Genomic DNA, 19,354 nt, shown 5'->3' with positions numbered 1-19,354 from the left:
GAAAAAACAACAGCAAATTACGATCAGAATGTTAAAATAAATAATAATATATAAATAAACTCACCTTACAGGTCATATACAACACCACAGAAGAGTATTGAACAATAAGCGGTCCCAGACAGGTTCGTCACTTGTTGGGGTCCTCTTGAAACATTGCTGTTGTGGTCTGTGCTATTTTGCGAGGGCCCTTTCATCGCCGCTTGCAGCTTTTATTTGCAGTGCGTTTCTGTATTTGTGTGTGTTGCGACTATGAGAACGCAACGAGAATTTCATGTTTTCTACATGTTTGTTGACACTGACTGATTTCTATACTGATTTTTAGATACAGATTTCAGCTGTAGGTAAAAATGTAAAGCAGTCAATACTGTAGTATACAAAAAGAAAAGGAACATTTGTATTATACAGTACACTTATTTTGTAGAAATGTTACATATTCATTTTTTAAACACTCTATTATGTCTTCCCCTAACACCACCACACATTCTGATGTCTTCATATTGCTCTTCCATGACAAGCAACTGTGAATTTTAATTTGACATGTAACACGTTTTTACAAAAATAAATGTTCTGTATAATTACAAATGTATTTATATAGTACTACTGTTGCTAATGCTGTTTAGGGTTGTGACGTTCCTCCATGTTAAAAAATGGTAGTGATTTTGCTGGGCAAACTCCATATAGGCCTAAATGCTTCCAGACTTGATTGGTAAGATGATTCCTATTTCATTACAATGCCAGGGCATTTGTCAATTTAGCAGACATTACAAACATTTCATGTTAGATATTCATGGAATATACATGCATGTCTGACATATTTTGATAATTGAACGGATCATTTTGCATGTGAACGTTCACACGATGAAAGAATGTTTAGAAGTTGTAAAGAGCTTGACAATTTCAGAGAGCTCAAGAGTGTTTATCAACAAGCCATTTGCATTGTTATTGTGCAAATTGTAGACAATTGTACTTACTCTTTTGCACACGTGCCAAAACACGTGATTTGCTTAAATCAATAAGAAATTCAAATCTGATGTAAAGAGACTAATTGTTCAGAGATCTGAACTTATTGTTCTGAGAAAAAAGTATTCTCATTCGAGAATTGAGCCAAAGCGAACTGTGAAGGGATAGTTCTGCCATCCATGATGTATAGAACTGACTTCTTCAAATAAACACAAACAAAGATTTTTAGGAAAATAATCCATCTATGTGAGTCCATATAATGCAAGTGAATCGGTGCCGTTGTGGGAGTTGCTCACCGATGACACTCAGATTAGAGTATAATGTAAAACTGTCTCATGGATATACTGAACAACCACCCAAATATATATATTTACATATATATATATATATATATAACCTTTAAGTTGACAAGGAAAACTTAGTGTGGTTACATCCTTTAATGAGCATCTATTTTAATTTGTACTCCACCCTCCTTCCCCAAATTTGCACAGGAAGCAAATATTTTTATTAAACCACCATGTGTGATCTAATATTTGCTCTCATTGTTTGAAATTACAGACTTGGTCATAAACGGCATGACAGAGAAATCATACTGGGTGACTCAGTGATACTTTTAAGAAATGTTTATATAGAAAACATGACGCTAGAAACTAGCACATAAAATGTTTCAAGTGCAATTTGAGAGTAACATATAGCAACATCAAACAGTAAAAAAACATACAGCAATACTTGCAAATATGCAACATTAATATCCACATTATTCATGATATGGATGCGCTCTCAGACCATTCGTCCATTCAGCACTCAGTTGCCAAACACGCTTCCTGATGGAGGATTGGGTTTCTCGAGCGCTGTCTCTCCGCCAGACCGCACTCCACTGAAAACAGACGGCGCCACCTTCCCCATGCGCTCTACACAACACACAAACTCATTCGTTTACTTATGTATGCATTAAATTACATAAAATCAGGGTTATTGTCGTAACTAAAACTATTAAAGGAACACGACGACTTTTTTGGTGCTTATTCACCGTATCCCCCAGAGTTAGATAAGTCCATACATACCCTTCTCATCTCCGTGCGTGCCGTAACTCTATCTGACGCACCCACCGCTAGCCTAGCTTAGCACAAAGACTGGAGGTAAACGGCTCCATCTAGCCTACTGCTCCCAGTAAGTGACAAAATAACTCCAACATTTTCCTGTTTACATGTTGTTATTTGTATAGTCACAGCGTGTACAAATAACAAGGTCACACGAGACACAGCCATCTTCTAACCGTATACATACTGGGAACTATATTCTCAGAAGGCGAAGCACTGCTACCTCTGCAGAGTGATTTGCTAGCAGCACCTGAGAAGCCCCGTGGTGAGGAGCAGAGAGTTCGCTCAGAGTTGGCAGCAATTACTAGACAGTAAATGCATAGTTTACAATCATGGGTGTTCGCTGTATTGTAAAGAGCTGCGACAATAAACAGGGGAGACCAGGTAATACCATGATGTTTCATAGAATTCCAACCAAAAACGCTGACCTGATGAATCTATGGCTACTTGCTTTGGATATAGACCCAAAAACACCTGTAGCCATCATCAAGTACCATCGTGTTTGCTCAGAACATTTCACTGAGGACGACTATTTTGAAAAAATGGAATTTGCCACACGGACCATGAAACGTGTGCTGAAGGATACGGCCATCCCATCGATACTAGTACAGACAGGACAAAGTGGATCACCCCCGGCTGCGGTAAGTGTTCCGTTATGTTTTTAGATGATTAAATGTCTATGATCTATGGTTAGAAGATGGCTGTGTCTCATGTGACCTTGTTATTTGTACACGCTGTGACTATACAAAATCACAACATGTAAATAGGGAAATGTTGGCGTTATTTTGTCACTTATTGGGAGCAGTTGGCTAGATGGAGCCGTTTACCTCCAGTATTTGTGCTAAGCTAGGCTAGCGGTGGGTGCGTCAGACAGAGTTACGGCACGCACGGAGATGAGAAGGGTATGTATGGAATTATCTAACTCTGGGGGATACGGTGAATGAGAGAGTCCCAAAAAGTCGGCGTGTTCCTTTAAAAGACCCCCTGTACTGTAGTGAAAATCACGTCAACGTGGGGGGGCGGGGCTTATTAACTGCTGGGAAGCAGAAGGGTCTCAAGAGAAGCCAGGTTATATCTTTCTGTTGATATTTTTCACTATTTTCATGTTGATGGCTGACACATGTTCTGTTGTCGGATGCAAAGCTCAGAAAGGGCAAATGGTGAGCCTTCATGTGTTACCAAATGATCAGAAACTTCGATCTAAATGGGTGCAGTTTATTGGGAATAACTGTAACGTCCCTGCTAAACTTCCATCGAGGATCTATGTTTGCAGCAGGCATTTTCCAGAGAACTGTTTTGAAAATTTTATCATGACTAAGTTGGGCTTTGCTAGTAAACTTATATTAAAGCCCAACGCGGTTCCATCAATTTACTCTGGGAGCAGAGACAGCACGAAGCAACATGCACCAGTAAGTTTCTTTTTCTTGTGTTTTATGCTAAATTATTTAGCCAATGTTATCATGCCAAACATATATGTAGCAGTGGTGTGTATTCAAAAGGCGCTTTCCATTTTTGTAACGTAGTGCACCCATAGACTGTAAAAAAAATAAAGTGCACCTAGTGTGATGTATGAACTATTATGCCTTTCTCCACCGACTTTATATGATATTCAAAGCATTTCTAAGGATGATGATTTTTAGAAGGCAGTTGTCTGACTCTTATATGGCGAACTGGAACAATGTTTGTGTAACATTAGCAACACATTATTAGCATTTTGATAACGTAGTCAATCCAAAGGCTAATCACGTGTCTGACGTTGTAGAGAGTACGGTGGCCGAGAAGTGCAAAACAAATCACAGTCGGATTCCGGAAGTAAATACTCCATTAATTTTCTCCATAAGGGAATTTATTTTTAATGATAACATATAAACCTTTAAATACAGACCTGCTGTGAGCTACGAAGTTATTAAGCAAGGCTTTGAAAAAGTTTGTTTATTATTTACAGTCAAAACTCGATGGAGATGACGTTAAACTTACCGCACTCGACCATGACCTCATATGTCTTGCTCTTGACCTCTCCTTTCAGCCCCAGTTTACTGCGGGCTCCTTTCAGATCCTCCTCTTTTACAACTGGACGCTTCTTCTTCTTAACCTCTGGCTGGTAGAAATATCATTTTTAAAAAGAGAAACGTCTGCAGTACTTAGAGCTTACATTGTTACACATACTTTATTTCTAATCTAAACACCGATTAAATACGTCTTCATACCTGAGACATTCTGTATGGTTGCGGTCTGGTTTCTGGACAAGTTGTGTACTTTGTCTTTTTGTCCTAGCTCTTATATACCCTTGTTACCAGGGCAGTGTGCCCCCATCCCCCCTTCTTATCATTATATATTTTTAGCTCAACAGTCAGTGTCAGAAAGCCTCTTTCTCAGGATGACTACTATGAACAGCTGAACACATTACAGACAAAACAACCTCCTCCTATCCCTGCTTCACTGATGTATCATATGTTTAAATATATTTTGTTGCTACAAGTTAAAATCAAAGCTAATTGTGAGGAAAAAGGTAATTTTTGACAAAGCTGATACTTTCAACCCCATTAGTCAATCTAAACCAAATTGTTTCATAACAATAACCAATATAATTCATCATTATTGCTTAATAATTAGAATAAAAAACAAAACAAACCTTGCTGGTTGTGATAAATGTGCATGATGATGGAGATGTTAACATGGCACAGAGATTATATAACCAAATCATTACACACTTTTCTGGGGTGGTGAGTCAGACTCTGCCTTTGTGAATGAGTCGGTCCATCGCTATGTGTGCGCCAACAAAAATAGATCTTCAGTAACGGTTTTCAATTCGGCCCCTTTGTGAATGTACACTATTTTTTAAATGGTTGGGGTCAAATGTATTTTTTTATGTTTTTGAAAGAAGTCTCTTATGCTTACCACCATAGCTGCATTTTGATCGGAAATACTGTAAAAAACAGTAACATTGTGAAATATTATTACAATAATAATAAAAAAACATTTTCTATTTGGATCTTAAATTGTAATGGATTCCTGTTATGGCAAAGCTGAATTTACATTGATATTCTGATGATGCACACCCAGTTTCATACAATTCCACGCTACAACTAAAAAATAATTATAGCTCCTTAAAGGGATAGTTCACCCAAAAATGCAAATTCTGTCATTATTTACTCAGCCTCAAGTTGTTTCAAACCTGTATGAATTTCTTTTTTCTGCTGAACACAAAAGAAGATATTTAGAAAAATGTCTGTAACCAAACAGTTGATGGACCCAATTGACTTCCATAGTATTTTTTTTTCCTACTATGGAAGTCATTGGGGTCCATCAACTGTTTGGTACATCCGTGCCTCAATGTTTCAAAAAGTGGTGGGGACAATATCGCCCCTGGAAAAAGTGGTACCAATTGCAAATCAAATTTGTATGATTATCTAAAAACTTTATCTGCCATTCTAATTTGTGGGGAATTTTTTTTTTTTTTTTTTTTTTTGTGAAGTCAGTTGCCAATTTTGAAACCTGTGTTGCTGTTACCCATTTCTTTAAACCCTAACTTTCAGTGCAGATTCAAGATGGACTTTGTTATAAACAGTGCTGGGGACATTACTTACAAATTGTGGGCCGTTACTGATTCAAGATTACATGACAAAAAATTGTAGTTCGTAACGTGATCCATTACATATTTAAGGTAATATATTCTGACTACTGTTTGGTTACTTTTAGATTACTTTTGACCAAACTCTTTTATCACATTGAATTGAATAGGATAATCGTGTGCCATATTGATATAAAAATACACAGAGAAAGAAAATATAGGCTTTTTTATTCTTTATCAGAAACATGAAGTGCATTAAATATTACATCAGGATTTCACAGACTGGGGTTTGTGAAGGAACTGCAGAGTTCTGTGATTTAATGAAAAGCTATTAAGTAATTAAATCATAATGTTAAATTAAAATAATTTTATTTTAAAATGTATCAAAATAAAACACAACTACATGTTATCAATAAAAAATAACTCTAGTCTAAGTATTTTTAAATTAATCTAATTTTTGGAATCTGATTACATGTAATCAGTTACTACCCAGCACCGGCTATAACCACTTAAATTGGATCAGTAATCATCCACATGGGCCATTAGTCCTTGGACCCTGATAATTGCCACTTGCGGGTATTTGTTCTTGTTTTCAGGATAAACGCTTCATATTTTGTCATTTTGCATCAGAAGTAAATGTATCTTGATTTAAGAATCTTTAGTCAATTGCACTGGAAAACAAGACATACTGAGGAAGAACATCACTTTTTTTTGCACTGTGATCAGAAGGTACAGTAAAAGTTATTTCCATAGACCCTGTGGAATTAAAATATTAAAATAAGTGTGGCTTTTTGTCCAAGGTTTTTTTTTATTTTTTTTTTGTTGCGATATACTGTCTGCTAATGCTGTCTGGTTACTGAATCCAATCAAAGAGGATAGCTCTGAGCCAACACGTAAAGTCAGCACAAGTTCACACATAGTCAGCTTTCTATTACTGTCGTTGTACATATTGTTGTACACTCCATAACATCACATTATACATGCCTTTTTACAAAGTTTATAATTATACACCATAATTTAAATGTTTTAGTTATATATATATCTATATATATATGCATGTCAGCGAGAATGCAAAAATCCAAAGTGACATTGTTTACAAAAAAAAAAAAAGTATTTTCCTCTTCCAGGAAAACTGACCAAGATATTGATGAGTCATCCAGCACTACACATGTTTTTGTCCATTCAGATGCTCTCTAGAAAGGGAATGTCCCTCCCACTAAATTATCTCGTTTCTCTTCCCTAATCATGGTTCGTCGGTGTGTATTTGGCTGTTCTAACGCACGGACATTATTTTGTTTCCCAACCACAAACTGGTTACGAAAGAAGTGGCTGGAGTTTATACATTTCGAAGAGGGGGCTATTTGTGCCAGCTCGCGACTTTGTGACAGGCATTTCTCTGATGAATCCTTCACAAATTTGGGGATGGTTACTGCAGGGATAACGTGCTACCTTACATTAGCAGACACTGCCGTTCCCACTCTGTACACTGTAGGCCCTTCCCCTCCCGCACGAGTAAGTATTGTTTTCTTCAGAAGCTTCTGGGGCATGACATTAGTATCAAAATGCGATCATCAAGCTCTCCGCCTCTGAAACGACCTTTCTTGCCTGCTCTGCTGAGTGACGTATAAACGTCATGACGCAAGAGTCTTTTGAACCAGATCTTTCGAACCGATTCTTTGAAACAAACCGCTGAAAAGAACCTGTTCGCGTCACTAAAAGCGTCGGATTTCAGTGAGCGAGCATAGCTAGCGACAGATATGGTGAAAAGGTGCGTTTTAGGTTGTTATCCGCACAATACATTATTCCCTTTCCCCAAACTACCCTGGTTGCGAGCCCGTTGGCTTGAATTTTTGCATTTTGAGGAAGGAGGAATATCGGAGAGCTCGCGTTTGTGTGCGAGCCATTTTGCCCCAATATGCTTCAAAAATTTACAGCAGTACCAAATGGGCTTCGCTGACTATCTGAACTTGATAGATACGGCTATCCCGACGATATACACCGTTGGTCCAACACCGAGTGTGAAGGTAAGGAGATATTCCTGGTCAATCTCCTTTTGTTCGATCGATGAACCTCCCACTTAGACCGGAAGTGGCAGTCTGACTGACATGTAGAACGACCAACCACGTTCGTTTTGTTCTTTAAAGCGACAGTTCACCCAAAATGGGGTTTCTTTCATTGTTTACTCTCCCTCGTGAGGTTCCAAACCTGTATGACTGAACACAAAAGAGGGTATTTTGAAGAATGTTGAAAACCAAACAGCTTTGGTTACCATTGACTTCCATTATTTGAACCAAAATATCTTCTAACATGTTCCATGGAAGAAAGAAATCAGATTTACCATAATAATAGACAAAAGCGCATTGGTAGCTTATTCAAATAATGCTGCACTAGGTTGTACAGGTAACATTTAAAAATGTGTAAAATATTAAGTTAAAATGTCCATGGTTCACTGTTCCATTGCTTGCATTACTAACAAGCTCTAGAACGAATGTTTGCATTGCCTTATTGCAATACTGAGTCTGCGGCATCTCTCCAACAGCCAATGACACGAGAGGTGGGCTGCCAATGTAATGCTCCGGTTCTGAAGAGTGTGGCTGTCCAAGCAGTACTCACCCAAAAAAAGCCAAAACGGAGGAGTAAAGGTAACATTTTTAACTAAAAGTTCACTTATGAATTAAGTTTTGCGTTGAGCTTCACCAGTTTGCTTTCCCTTTTGTGTGGTTTCATATCAGCAATTCAAGTCAGACCTCTTGTGAGTAATTGTGCTAGTGTGTCCTGCTCCGATGAGGACTTCCCAGTCAAATCCGAAACTTCATTCACATCAACACCAATTAAAAGACCACGCATGGAGGATTCCTCAGAGGGGACATCATGCAGCTCAGAGGAACCAACAGATGATACCCACGTGCCTGATATCATTCAGGAGGAAGACATAAAGTAAGTCAAATCCAGAATACGATTCAAGGTCTGTTCACACCAAGGATGATAGCTATATGTTAGCATCCACACTAATGGACAATCTCTCTATTATGCGAGAGCACAGCAGTTACTTCGTCAGCCACTTCACATGCTTGAGCTCAGGTGAATTCTGATTGGCTCTCAATGTTTTTGTAGTTCATCAGCAGGAAAAATATTTCTCAGAGCAATTCCAACTATATAATTGTTCTGTTATTATAGTTATAGATGTATTGTGTAGACTTCCCTATTCTAACACGATTCACACGATATTGTTTTTGGTTTTAACAGGCCTTAAATTAAACCCCTAAGTATGCCGTTTAAAATTCTCTAAATTACAATTCATGAGTGTATTTAATTTTTCCTAAACGTTAGTTAAATAACTCCATTGTGAACCAGAGGTTAGGATTAAGCCCTCTCACTGCAATGGATTGAGCTCAATTCCTGGTCAGGAAGCATTCTTTTGCAAGGGATCAAAATGTCATAAAAAAAACTGTAAGAAGTTACAGGTCATAAAATAACAAACACAAATGGCTGTTTTGACAATGTTTATTGTAAAAGCATACACAAGTTCATAATTTGTCAGTAATTCTAAATCATCTAATATAGTTTAGTACTTAACCCCTCTACACATCCAATGTGTTTCATTTTGTTCCAACTCTAATCAAGATCACTCTCTAACAATAGTCAGAATCGAACCCGGAGAGGGAATGGCAGTTACATTTCCACCTAGTCAAAATCCTTATCAGTAAGCATGTTCATCCAGCAGGCCTGACCAGAAAGCCAGGTTTCAATTCATCCCTGTTAAACAAACCCATACTGTGTGCAAATATGGTACTCCCACAAACTTGGTCCATTAAATGTCAGTTAAACAATACAAGCAATAAGATAATTGGTCCTGTACTCCCAATTTCATTCACTCCCACTCTAAACCTACAGACAATCTTCCCTTTCACATTAAAGATTACAAATAATCTGCAACATTTAGCAGAATGCATAATGCAAATCACCATTTTCCAAATATCTGTGCTTTAGTATTGAAATCAAATCAAATGTTCTATAGAGCAGTAAAGTGTGAGGGTGGATGAGAAAGTATTTGGAAGAAAGACACAGTGGTTTAGTGTTTGACTGGTAAATATTAAATAGAGGTGAATGGTTAGACAAAAAAAACAACAAGCGTAATACCGCATACAACGAGACCACAATGTAACACCAAACTGCAAGAGGTTACGTCCTGCAACATAGCATCTACCCTGCAATAAGTAGCAAAAATGAAATTTAAAAGGACAGTTCACCCAAAAATGAAAATCGTCATAGATTAGTCACCCTTACATTCTGCCAAAGATGTGACTTTTTTCATGTGGGCAAGTAAATAAATGTTTGGGTGAACTGTCCCTTTAATAGGCCACAGAAAAAACCCAAAACAAATAAATACAGAGAAATCATTAATGGCAGAAAAACACAGCAACGCACTGAATTGAGACAGATACTCTCAAAAGCCAAACAGTAAGACAAGCCATCAGACTAGGGGAATGAAACGGCTTCCTCTGGATTTTCGTACCTTGTCATTTTGGCTGCTGCCTAATGGATTAAAACAGACATTGTAAGACCGTACCAACCGTATTATAATACCAGCTCATAACACTGCTGACGAATGGTTTTCTGTAACATTTATCAGCACAATTTCCACACAGCTGACGTGCACAAAACTGTCGCAGCTACGCTCACAAACACATTTAGGAACCGACTATGAGTGACCTTGAACAGTTTATCCAAGTCGGTGTGATCACATGCATATGGTTAAAGGTACTTATCTCAGCAGAACATCAACGTGTTATTTGTATAGGTTTAGGCTGGTTTTTATCACTTCAAATGTTAGACAGATACAAGATGATGATGTATATCCACATGTTTAAGCAGAATTATAAATGTGCAAAAAAAAAAAAAAAAACTGACTGAAAATATTATGGTCCGATCATCTCCAATAGACTGGTCCAAAACCCTCATGATCATCTATGGCATAGGGTAGCAAAAATCTTTCTGGCAATGTCGGGAGGGTCCATGTGTTTACTGGAGCCTGGGTCTGTTACCCTACAATTCATAGGCCGAGTTAGTCATCATGCCCCTCACTTGCTGATCTATGCTCTGGTAAATGAGTTGGGGTCATGGGAACGAGGGAGGCCTCAAGTCCAAACTGATTTGAACTCAAACTGGAATACCAAGACGATGCTTCTTTTTCTTAACAGGCTTGAGCCCTGTGATTCTTCGTACATCGTCGTCACCATCTGAATCCTCCATTTCATCATCTGCGGAGAACAGGATCTGACCAGCACAAGAGGAAGAGTGCTAAACAAAGACAGTTCAACTAATCATCTTTTTTTTTTAAAGAAAGCAGGTGATGGCATTATATCCAAAAAAGTGGAATACTCCTTGCAAACCTGAATATGTAAAATTAGTAACATTTTCAATTTCTGACTGAGCTGCTCATCCCCTTTACAAGTGAGAAAGATGGACTAGAGTCACATGACAGATGTCAATGAATTTATATTTGACACCTACATGGCGTGTGGATGGAAATGCCACACTCAAGTGACTGTTCTCACTGTCAAGTTTCCTGCTCTAATGACTTCCCTTGTGTCAAATCTATCAACACTGACGGTAAGCAAGTTGCTGTATTGAGGAAATATTAGGTCAAACATAACAGAACTAATCGAAATATTAGTAGCAAGAACATCAGGAAACCATATATACAGAGTTCTGTTCATCCTCCAAACAAAACCCTCTAACTACGAGGGTAATCGGTCTTCCTTGGAAAAATCAAGTGTTCCCAGAGTTCATTACTGGATGTTTTGTGTTCTGTGTAACTTTTTTTTTTTTTTTTTTAAGAGCACACCTGCTTCTTTAGATTGTAAATTTGCTGACTTCCCATGGTTGCTGTTATCTTCAGGTATGAAGTGTTGGGGAAGAGTCATACACAAATAATGGTCATGCAAATGTACTATAGGGGAAAAAGGGAATGTCCCATCTAGAACAGGAAGAGGGGTGAAAATAGGGGAATTTGGCACTAGGTCAGGGGAAACCCAAAATATGAATGCTGTCATTCAAAGATATTTGAGAAGCAGCAATAGTGTCAGATCTCCCATGTTCAAACTTTGATTGTTTTGACAGTTTTATACATTCCGTGAATAAAACTTTATAATTTGTCATCAGTTCTGATTTACTTATGCAAATATGTATTGTTCTGTGGTTGAAACACAATCTAAACTCCAATAGAAATGTGACAGTTACAAAACTTCTGAATGTGGCCCGGGTCAAAGTGATTGAATCATTTAGAACAGATTCGCTGGTGCTCATGTCACAAATTATGCAATTAATTTAATTAAAGTTTTATTTAATTAACAGCTGGTAGTAATCCTTCTCCTATATGGCTATCACTTCAAATTGGTTCAGCAAGAGTAACTTACTTCTGATTCAGAGTCATCGTGTGACAGTGCCCTTCTGTAGCGCACTTTGCTGTTGCCGCGAGGGTCGTCTTCTGCTTCCCTCTCCTCCAGTTTGGCTTTTGTTCTGCTCTTCTTCATTAGGAAGTTATCCACCACCCAGAACATCAGAGCCTGAATACACAGACAGGGCAAATGTTTAAACAAAAACAAAACTACCTGTCATACATTTGATGAATTATTAGACTTAAGAGCAATCTTGACAAGTAGCCTACAAGATAAAAATATATACAAAACACTACGTTAAAAATGCACAATATCATCAAAATTACCAAGGCTGGATGACATTACCATTCAAAAGTTTGCGTTTAAACAGCAATATGTGTTAAATTGATCAAAGTGACAGTAAAGACATTTCTATCAGGACCACTACTGTCAAAGATGATTGACAATTAGCGGTATGGTTCTGGGTAATGCTTTATTTTAAGGTGACATATGTACTTACTACAGTAATAAAAGTAAATTATGAATTAATTACAATTAATTAACCCTAAACCTAACTCTATAGTAAGTACATGTAGATAATTGTACTTACTCAAATAAGTACAGAGTAATATTAATGTAGCTGTCACCTTAGAATAAAGTGTAACCTGGTTCTGTTCTGGGCTAGAACTCTTCAGCAATAACCCCCTTAGGGTAAAACAGAACAGAACCAACATAAATGTATTGCAGATATCATTAATGTTCAACATAAGTCATGAAAAATGAGTCTGATTCGAAGAGGAATATTAGAAGGCCAGTCCTGACTGACGAGAGGTGGAGCTGGGAGCTCCAGAGCAATGCGATAAAGCTGCCGATAATACTGAATGGGCCTTGTATGGGGATGGTGTGATAGGCGTTGTATTCCTATAGGTAGAAGTGGGTCAGCTTATGCGACTGACGTGACCTGCCAGAACTAACACTACGGCTTGATTTATAAATGTTACAAAAGATTTCTATTTCAAATAATGCAGTTCTTTTGAACTTTCTATTTACTGATAGAAAGAATCCTGAAAAATGCAACAGTTTCCACAAAAAAAGCAGCAAAACTGTTTCCATCACTGATAATAAGAAATGTATCTTGAGCAGCAAATCAGATTGATTTCTGAAGGATCATGTGACAGTGCAGCCTTGGTGAGCATACGAAACTTAAAAAACAACAACTTTTAAACAGTAGTGAAACATAAAGGGTGATTGTCACTTACATTCACGAAAAACGGGACGATTAGCATGACGATAGCTAGCTCCAACTGAGGGTCCGTTATGGGGTTGAGTGTAGCCAGCTGTCCAACACACACAAACACCAATCAAATAATTTAATTACAATGATTGCATTTTTGGGTGGAATATTCATTTAACTGCAAGTTAATAAATCAGCACTATAAAGATACATGATGATAATACATTTTCTTCAGATGTCAGAAAGTTCAGAACATAAACCACAACTCAACATCTATTAATATTGGACACCTGACTGACCTTCTTCCATTGTGGGATGAGAAGGACCAGCATGATCATGACCTTCTCAAACATCATGATGAGGATGTAGAGAGCACACTGACCTGCCCAGGCGCTGCACTGAACTGGCTCACCTACATGCAAACATTACAAATAGAACAGCACTTTAAAACACTGGTTCTCAATCAGGGGATCCCAGCAAACTTCCTTAAGAAGACTTACAGTAAAATGATTTAACAACTTTGTTTTTTCTTTAGAAAGCTAGGATTCCCACTGCCTTGAAAAAGCTGGATAACTGAGGAACCTTACATTTGAAAGAGTGATTTCTAGACTTTGAAAAAGAACGGGGCATTTTAATAATGAACGTACATTTTTCTAGTTAAGCCAAGCCAAAAATATTTTATCATGTAGAAATTGTGAGTAAAAGAATTCCTTATCCTTAATGAGGTACAAACCAGTAAATCACAAAAACTAGAAAGTCACAGGGACTTTGAATATTGTTTGGGCAATGGGGGGCCTTTAAAACATGAATTTCTTCATAAATCATTGTAAATGTATCTCACTGCGCAACCCTTTATGTGCAGTTCAGTTGTTGGTCGAAACAAGAAAATGGTGTTGAAATTGGTTGATTGAAAATATTATTTAATTTATACACTTTTCAACCAACAAATTAGCATTTCAGTCCTCAATAGAGCTTGGTTTCCTCTAAAGCTCATCTAAATTAGTTCAAGATCATTACATGAGATTACTGTGCCTCGAAAGATGGTCTAAAACAAGTTCACAAAACCAATGCCGGTTAAGTCATTGATTAGACTGATTGTTTGGTTTCAGACAGCCATTATAGTCTGTGAAGGACAAGATTTCTATCATAACTTCAAATTAATTTCATTCACTGAACTCAAATCAGACAATGCTTAGGAATAAAAGGACTGACTCCTTTTGATTTCCCGTCCTCTTTATATGAGGCCATATTAACAAAGAAGCTCAGTGAAAGTGTCTGGTCCATAATCAATTCACAGTTCCTACTGGACTTTTAATTTACTCCAAACAATTGATGTTAAGGTTCATACCATATTCTCCAAAACGCAGTGAATCCCACTGTCTCCATTCAACCACATGGCTAACGGCCTTCACTCCGCCATAGATCACCAGCATGCCTAGTGTCGCATCCAACAGGAAGTTGATCAGGTATCTATGGAATCAACACAGGGAGTTGGGTTGCTGAGCACAGCAGATTATAAATATGAAAAAATCACAGACACAAAACACTGCGGGAAGTACAATGATGTGTGGGGGAAACATTGACAACGACGTGAACACAGACTCACAGTGAACATGGGTCCTCCTCTGTGAGGTCAGACAGGTAGACATTGGCAAAGTGAATGAACAGCATCCCTATGGCCTGTTTGGAGGTGTCCAGAAACCTGAGAGAGGTGAAGGGGAGGAGGGGGCGGTGAGAGGAAGGAGACCTGGTTAGAACTCACCGTTAAGTCACGAGGGGAACGCAGGGCTACATAGAGGGCCGCTAGACGAATTTCAGGTCAGTGGAGTGCAGCATTAACCATGCATGTTTTAAAGTATCTAGTGCTTGCTAATGACACAAAATGGCGGTTTACCAGATTCTCCAGGGTCTCCGTTCGTGCTTGGGCTCCCTGAAGCGTTTCACTGTGGAGAGGAAACAGAAGCTTTCAGAATTGGTTGCAGGAAGAATGTGGTGATCAATAACATCTGCCATATGAGAGTAGAGCTGATGCTAAAAACTCTTTGCTGGCTCTCTGATATAGTGCTAAAAAGACACAGGTCAATAAATGATACACAACATTAACATTTCAAAAGGGGAAGAGATGAATGAGGAACTGCTTCATCATGGGTTTAAAGAGCTTCCTACACTCACATGCAAAAACAGACTGTAAAAGAAACAATGTGCAAATAAAGAAGTTTCTCTCTAAGAAACAATAAAAGATTGTGGCAATCAAATTTCAATTTTAGACTGACAACAAAAACATAGCATCATGAGTGGCGTCGGAGAGGACAGTAAAATAAAGATCAAAATAAATGTAATCGCTTGCAATTTTGCTTTTAAAGAAGAGGTGAGAATTGCTGCTTTTTTGAGAGGTGGAAACCGCTAGTGCAGCCACCCTAGCTGCCAAACGTGACTCAATGGTTCACTCAAATAAAGGACAGCCTGTTTCACACAATGGCTGTTTGTTTGTGTATAGCTATTAACTGTGTGTCCCCTGAACACAATCTCCAACTCACATAACCACGGAGTAGTTGACACACAACTTAAAATTTCACACATCTCATATTTTTTCTGATTTACCCCATTCGACTGGATTTCTATTGTCTATTGAGTTATTAAGGTCCCTTCACATCAAGAATCATTACTATAACTAGTTTTATAAATCTCTCTAACTCTAAAGGTGCAGTCACATTTAATGAAATTTTACGGATGAAATCCAGTGAATCTATGTTTGCTGCTCTAAATGAAAGGTTAGGAGATGGTTTGGGTGTTTTATGCAAATTATTAGCCAATCAGAAGCCAAAGAAAATCCAATATGGGGTTTATGAACCCTGGCTGTAATTGTCTTTAATAAATCAATGACTCAATGACATGCCTTGCCCTGCCTGCTTCTAGAACCAAACCCTCAAGTCTTCAATGAGTCAACCTGAATTGATGGAAGAAAGATCTTTGAAGAAACAGGTATTTTCTTCGATATGACGATGTACATCCGAGTGTAACAGATTATCAGAAAAGAAAAAATGCAGGGTGAGGACTTAGCCTATATTTATGGGGTTCTCAGAAGGAGAAGTTGGGTAAACTTGTATAAGTGAATGTAAATTAATTTTTTGCATTCCCATTTGCAATAGCAAAAGAAAAAAACCCCACGAAAGTATTTCTATGAATTCCCAAAAGGGGAAAAAACATTGAGAAATTGAATATATTGGTCATAGTCAGAAGAGATAAAGATGTCAAATTTGCAATCGCTCCCTCAGTCGGTGTATTAGAAACGCTCACACACCTCCATGAACTTGTTTTTTTGTAATTTATGACCAAGGTCATACAACAAAACACATAGCTATAGTGTTTATAAATGTACATTAATAATAATAAAAAGAAAATATTATAAAAACCCGTTAGATTTATGATGTTAATAAATGTGTTATCACAGTGTGTAAAAAGTGTTCATTGGATATTTTAGGACATGGGTGTTGCATTCAGTGGAGGCAGATGAATATGAGCTTGCAGAGGAAGGTTTAAAGGGGTGGTATAATGCCCTTTTCACAAGATGTCAAATAAGTCTTTGATGTCCCAAGAGTGTGTATGTGAAGTTTTAGCTCAAACACCCCACAGATATTTGTATATAGCATGTTAAAGTTGTCACTTTTTGAGGGTGAGCAAAAACGCACCGTTTTGTGTCTGTTCCTTTAAATGCAAATGAGCTGCTGCTCATGGCACAGAGGGCGGAGCTTCAACAGCTTGCACTCACACAGACATGCACTGAAAATTTCAAAAACTTTTAGCCTTTTATGTTCAAATCGGATTCAGACAATGATGGAGAAACTCAAGAAGAAGTGAGATGTAGAATGCAACAGGACATTTCTGAATCGTTAGTTGATGAATTTTTGTAGCTGATGTGTAGTTATCTTCTAGTCATTGATTAGCATATTCTGTCTTGATCATCTATAAATCGTGTTCAGGGGGCGGGGTTTATGTAAATTCTAGGGTTGGTAATGTCTCTAACCCTGGAGGAATGCCGTGTAGTCCCTACCAGCCGTTTGTTGTAGTCCTTAAAAAGCCATTTCTTTAAAAGCAAATATCTCCCTTTGCTTTGAACTTTGAGCATTGTAACTTTGCAGATGTTGTTTATGCTCAAACAGCAACATTACACACTAACTAAAGTTAGAAAAGTGAAATCATATTCAACCACCCCTTTAAGCAAGACCAACTCTGGTTTAAGCTCAGCCTGAAACAGAAGTTATGATTTCTTCCCTATTATGACTTATATTCAAGAGAAAAAATGGCTGCTCGAACAAGAACAAATGTATGGCTTGATTTCGTCCATCAGTAATTGATTGATAGAATCAAGAATGAATTTTTCACAATAGAAACAACAACCAGTTACTCTAAAACTAACTATATTCAACAGTGTGATTAGATTACTGTAATTACTCTCTCTAAAAATTACTGAATTACTTATTACCATCTAAATCCCATATCAACCTCGACCAGTTGAACAATACGAAAATAGAAATTATACTCTTTTGATTCTTTCCAATAAATAATATTAAATTGCAGAAATAACTGACCAAAGTATTTAAAGAGAGACGGTTAAATAAATAAAAAATACATTTTAACATTAGACGTAGATGTTTAAATCCACTAGAATTGTTCTATAGTCTATACAGTGTTTAATGCATCAAAAGGCACTAAATAACAGAAAAAAATGAGTAATCCCTTACTTTACTTTTTCAAGGGAAAGTTAGTAATGCATTATAGCCAACACTGTCTACAACATGCATTCAGAAAATAGATAAGAGACAATGAATTTCCATTTCATGAAGACAGTTGCCCTATACTTACACATAAGTGTGCTAAATGCCACCACTCCTAGCAGGCCCTGCAGGAAGATGCCGAAGGTTTTCATGAAGTCCCCGTTGGAGCAGCCCCGGGCATTAGGATCAGTGGGTGAGGAGTTGGAGGATGCAGACGGCAGCTGACCCGGCGAATGCAAACTGACCCCAACACCCGCCATTGCGCAACACTCACTGGATCACGACGAGTGTTTCAAAAAGCCACAAAATCTCAGTCTCGGGTAGTGGAGGTGATCGACAGGACGATGACACAGCTATCGCGCATAATGAAGGCTCTCTTATGAGCATCCAGTCACGGTTACTGAAGCGCAGATGTATCGTGTTTCATACTGGACCTCGATGCGTCGTCATCCAGCTGTGAGCTACCTAATATCTGTCAGCAGGCTCTGCTGTACAAACATCCTCTTTAGCATCGAGCAAACATGCTACAGACTCAGATGTGTAACATTGATGCTTAGTGCTACAATACACGTTGTCATGGAGACATTTATCGGCTAGATTATTAAAGAGCGCGTGCAGTTAGCTGCCAGATCACAATACTGTGGCTTTACGGTTAAATTAAAGCAGTTAGACGGTTACGATTAAATTAAGTCAAGAAATACGCCGTTTAAAACTTCACTTGCCGTTATAAGTGGTTTAGAAACGCAAAATAATAAGCGGCTGATAGGGAAGTTCAGCTGTTTTATAGCGAGAGTCCGGTCAGGCGGTCTTGCTAGCAAACCATCTGAGGAAAATCCTTCCACCGCTGCTTTAAGGAGAAGAGTTGATTGTGAATCTGCTCAGATTCAGAAAGGTCGGCGTCCAAACTAACGTTACTCACATACCTATTTGGTGAAAATATGTTATCCGTAAAGGAACGACACTTCCTTTCCCAATGTATTCAGGTGCCGTTTCCACTCATTTACGCGACAATCTAGCGTCATCACTGTGTCACGTCGCACTAGAGCATGATGGGATATGTAGTTTTAAAAGATCGCAGCAGGTGCAGTTCATGAAATTCTAAAATAAATCTTAGAAATAATTTACTGACCGACAAAATCAATGTATTTAAATTGTGAAATTCATTTATGGAACCTATTTAATCAATTGGAAGTTTCAAACAATAAAGTAGTATAATTTAATATATATATTAAATATCAGATAAGTTGAGGGGTCTAGTTGTTACAATTCATAATACGTACATATTTCTTTAAGTGCTATTTTAAGTAAATTACCTTTTATAATATATAAATGCA

The 19,354-nt window shown here is 37.8% G+C and overlaps 2 protein-coding genes across 8 annotated transcripts; one reads left to right on the top strand and one right to left on the bottom strand.

Moving 5' to 3' along the window:
• Positions 1–1,568: 1,568 nt before the first annotated feature.
• Positions 1,569–19,043, bottom strand: LOC309487541 (store-operated calcium entry regulator STIMATE-like). 3 transcript variants are annotated; one of them, XM_082155270.1, is made up of 10 exons: positions 18,109–19,041; positions 15,140–15,188; positions 14,852–14,947; positions 14,594–14,715; positions 13,545–13,657; positions 13,271–13,348; positions 12,051–12,200; positions 10,798–10,908; positions 4,038–4,158; positions 1,569–1,871 (listed from the first exon to the last, which is right to left on the bottom strand). In XM_082155270.1, the coding sequence occupies exons 1-10, from the start codon at positions 18,278–18,280 to the stop codon at positions 1,765–1,767; spliced, it is 1,119 nt and encodes a 372-aa protein (XP_082011396.1). In that variant the 5' UTR covers positions 18,281–19,041; the 3' UTR covers positions 1,569–1,764. The 3 variants fall into 3 exon arrangements, with proteins under 3 accessions (XP_082011396.1, XP_082011395.1, XP_082011394.1); XM_082155268.1 differs by lacking the exons at positions 1,569–1,871; positions 4,038–4,158 and having other exon boundaries at positions 9,120–10,932; positions 18,109–19,043; XM_082155269.1 differs by lacking the exons at positions 10,798–10,908; positions 12,051–12,200; positions 13,271–13,348; ... (3 more) ...; positions 15,140–15,188; positions 18,109–19,041 and adding an exon at positions 4,268–5,184.
• On the top strand, positions 1,947–11,790 carry LOC309487542 (uncharacterized protein). 5 transcript variants are annotated; one of them, XM_082155271.1, is made up of 4 exons: positions 1,947–2,701; positions 8,171–8,273; positions 8,364–8,568; positions 10,833–11,790. In XM_082155271.1, the coding sequence occupies exons 1-4, from the start codon at positions 2,393–2,395 to the stop codon at positions 10,873–10,875; spliced, it is 660 nt and encodes a 219-aa protein (XP_082011397.1). In that variant the 5' UTR covers positions 1,947–2,392; the 3' UTR covers positions 10,876–11,790. The 5 variants fall into 5 exon arrangements, with proteins under 5 accessions (XP_082011397.1, XP_082011401.1, XP_082011398.1 ...); XM_082155275.1 differs by lacking the exon at positions 1,947–2,701 and adding an exon at positions 2,939–2,962; XM_082155272.1 differs by lacking the exon at positions 1,947–2,701 and adding an exon at positions 3,012–3,469.
• Positions 19,044–19,354: the final 311 nt, after the last annotated feature.

This window comes from Leuciscus leuciscus (genome assembly GCF_965113295.1).
Source record: "Leuciscus leuciscus genome assembly, chromosome: 23".
Taxonomy (NCBI): Eukaryota; Metazoa; Chordata; class Actinopteri; order Cypriniformes; family Leuciscidae; genus Leuciscus; species Leuciscus leuciscus.
The sequence above is the reverse complement of the archived record's forward strand: the minus strand, read 5'-3'. Positions and strand labels throughout refer to the sequence as shown.